At 30.1% G+C, this 2,500-nt stretch overlaps 1 protein-coding gene across 2 annotated transcripts in view; it reads left to right on the top strand.

The window, feature by feature from the left end:
• Positions 1–2,500, top strand: part of LOC113826883 (X-linked retinitis pigmentosa GTPase regulator) — a 27,791-nt gene that overhangs the window by 4,670 nt on the left and 20,621 nt on the right. For both annotated transcript variants that reach the window (XM_027379786.2, XM_027379787.2), the window contains exon 4: positions 253–315. In XM_027379786.2, coding sequence (XP_027235587.2) covers positions 253–315 — 63 coding nt within the window. The remainder of the gene's footprint in view (positions 1–252; positions 316–2,500) is intronic.

Genomic DNA, 2,500 nt, shown 5'->3' with positions numbered 1-2,500 from the left:
CACACACACACATACACACACACATACACACACACACACACACACACACACACACACACACACACACACACACACACACACACACACACACACACACACACATACACACACACACACACACATATACACATATGTACATATATATACATATATATATTTATATATATATATATATATATATATATATATATATATATATATATATATATATATATATATAATTTTTTCAAGGATTTTTCTATATTCTTTTAGCTTTAAAGCCGGAGAAGGCATTACATGTTGCATGTGGACGTGCACACACCATAGTAGCTTGTGGTAAGTATTTATGTATGTGATAGATATATATCAATATATATTACATTCTGAAACTGTTTATTGGTGAAGTTATATGATACTGCATTTGTGTCATAATTTTCACAATTTATGGAAGAAATATTTTCTAACTTGCAATTCCAATAGAAGTGTAGGTTGTGTTTTCTTCACTGTTGATTAGTGAATCAAAGCATTTTGCATGATTTTCTTAGGAAACAAGGAAACAAATTATGTTTTTTTCATACAAGTACTTGTATGTTATCAAGAAATGACACAAACACATATTCTTAATCTATGTTTATAGAAATTATGGTAGTTGTTTTTTAAATGTGTATAGAGTGTGTGAATAAAAGCACAGTAAAGATGGTCTTTGTCACTACACTCATAAATATAGGTTGTTATATTATGAATCTGGGTAAGAAATTATACCTAGAAAAGTATGATAACTTGTGCTGATTCCATGTGTGACTAAGTCAGTTGTGATAATTTACTTAGAAGATTGATATTTAATTTTTTATTTTTTCATTTTACTTTACATCATAGTCCCAAGACATTGAGTGGCATTATAAATCTATAAGTATGTACTTGACTGTAAGGAAAATCAAAAAGTGTAATGTGTAATGTATTTTGGTTTATTGCATATTACTCTCCCAACTAAACTGGTATGTAGGTTGTAATATTCTGATTAATTTTACTTTTATCATTACAGACATTATGCATATTGTACCATCATAAGAGGAGGAGGTTTGTGACCTGATAATGTTATACTCTAGAATACCCCTAAAAATTACTTTTTTCAATAATTGAGCTAAACTGCTACATGATTACTTCCCTTAGCTTGTAGGCAGACCCTTTAAACTTTTGTTTGCATTTACATTCCACTTCCCAAAGCATTCTTGGCTGCATTCTTGTACTGCTACCTATTAGGTTAGAACTAAACCAAACAAAGTCATGCAATTAAAATAGACTATGATGAAATGCCAAGTTATCAGAGTACTTTGTTATCTTTACAAATAGCCAGTTATTATTATTATGATATGGGGCCATTAACAAAATAAAAACCCAAATATAGAAAACTATACAGTGAGGTTGTATTTTGAGATATCGTACTTCATCCGTCATGATTAGAAACTTCATTATATAGACACATTTGTCTTTTGTAGTTTGCATTTTATAATGCTCCTACATGAGTTGCTTCAGTTATACCTCTTTCTCCTAGATGGGAGCTTACCAGTACAGATTTCTTGTTGCATAATCTAATCCCTGTACTAGCATCTTATCAGGCACTTAAAATTTTATTCCAAAACTTTAAATTTATCATGTTTGAGTGTTACTGTATCAGGATTGAATAATATTTATATTATTCCAGGTACCTTTGTTGATATTATGATATGATATTAAGGCAAAGAACTGATCATTCTAAATTTCCACTCACCATTGAATTAAATTTCTCAAGTCAAAAAATGTTGGAAAGAAAAACAAATTTTACTATCAGTTAAAAAGAAAGTAATTTAACTCTGATAACCTGGTATGCTCCATCTAGACACCATAATTATTAGTTGTTATGCATAAATCATTCATGGCATTGTGTTCAACCTATGCACTAGCAGGGCATTGTGTTCAACCTATGCACTAGTGTAATATGCTGTGCTTTTAATGTCAATTTAATTTTGTTGGAATATATTTTATTATGTAAATCACATTTTTAAATTCGGAAGAGGATAATCATCATTTACAATTCAGTTAATTAGCTATGTTTTAAGGAACCCTGGATTTGTTTTACTTCAGATTCATTTTCCTTTTATGTGATAGTTTTCCAATATGAAAAGATGAGATATACTTAAGGATTAATCAGAGGGAGGGAGAGAACGGAGACAGGCGATATTGGATATGTATGAGTTTACATTCCTAGAATTTGTAAAAAACAGATTTTAGAGGACGGCAATACATGCAGATACACTAAATAACATAATGGAGTGAGATGGGATTTTTATTTTTCATTGTTATAGGTTGCTTAGGCTCTTTAGTATGTTCTATAGAAAATACATAATTATAAATATTCACATTGTTTATAGTTCAGACCAAAATCATAGGCAAAATGTAACCTCTTTAAAGTATTTTACCAGTGTCACTTTCCTGTGAATCCAAAAATGGTAATGTGTGGTTATGCACAGTGGTATCACATTGA

The sequence above is a fragment of the Penaeus vannamei genome, chromosome 27 (assembly GCF_042767895.1).
Source record: "Penaeus vannamei isolate JL-2024 chromosome 27, ASM4276789v1, whole genome shotgun sequence".
NCBI classification, from domain to species: Eukaryota; Metazoa; Arthropoda; class Malacostraca; order Decapoda; family Penaeidae; genus Penaeus; species Penaeus vannamei.
Note: the sequence above shows the minus strand (reverse complement) of the source record. Positions and strands in the feature narration are given on the sequence as shown.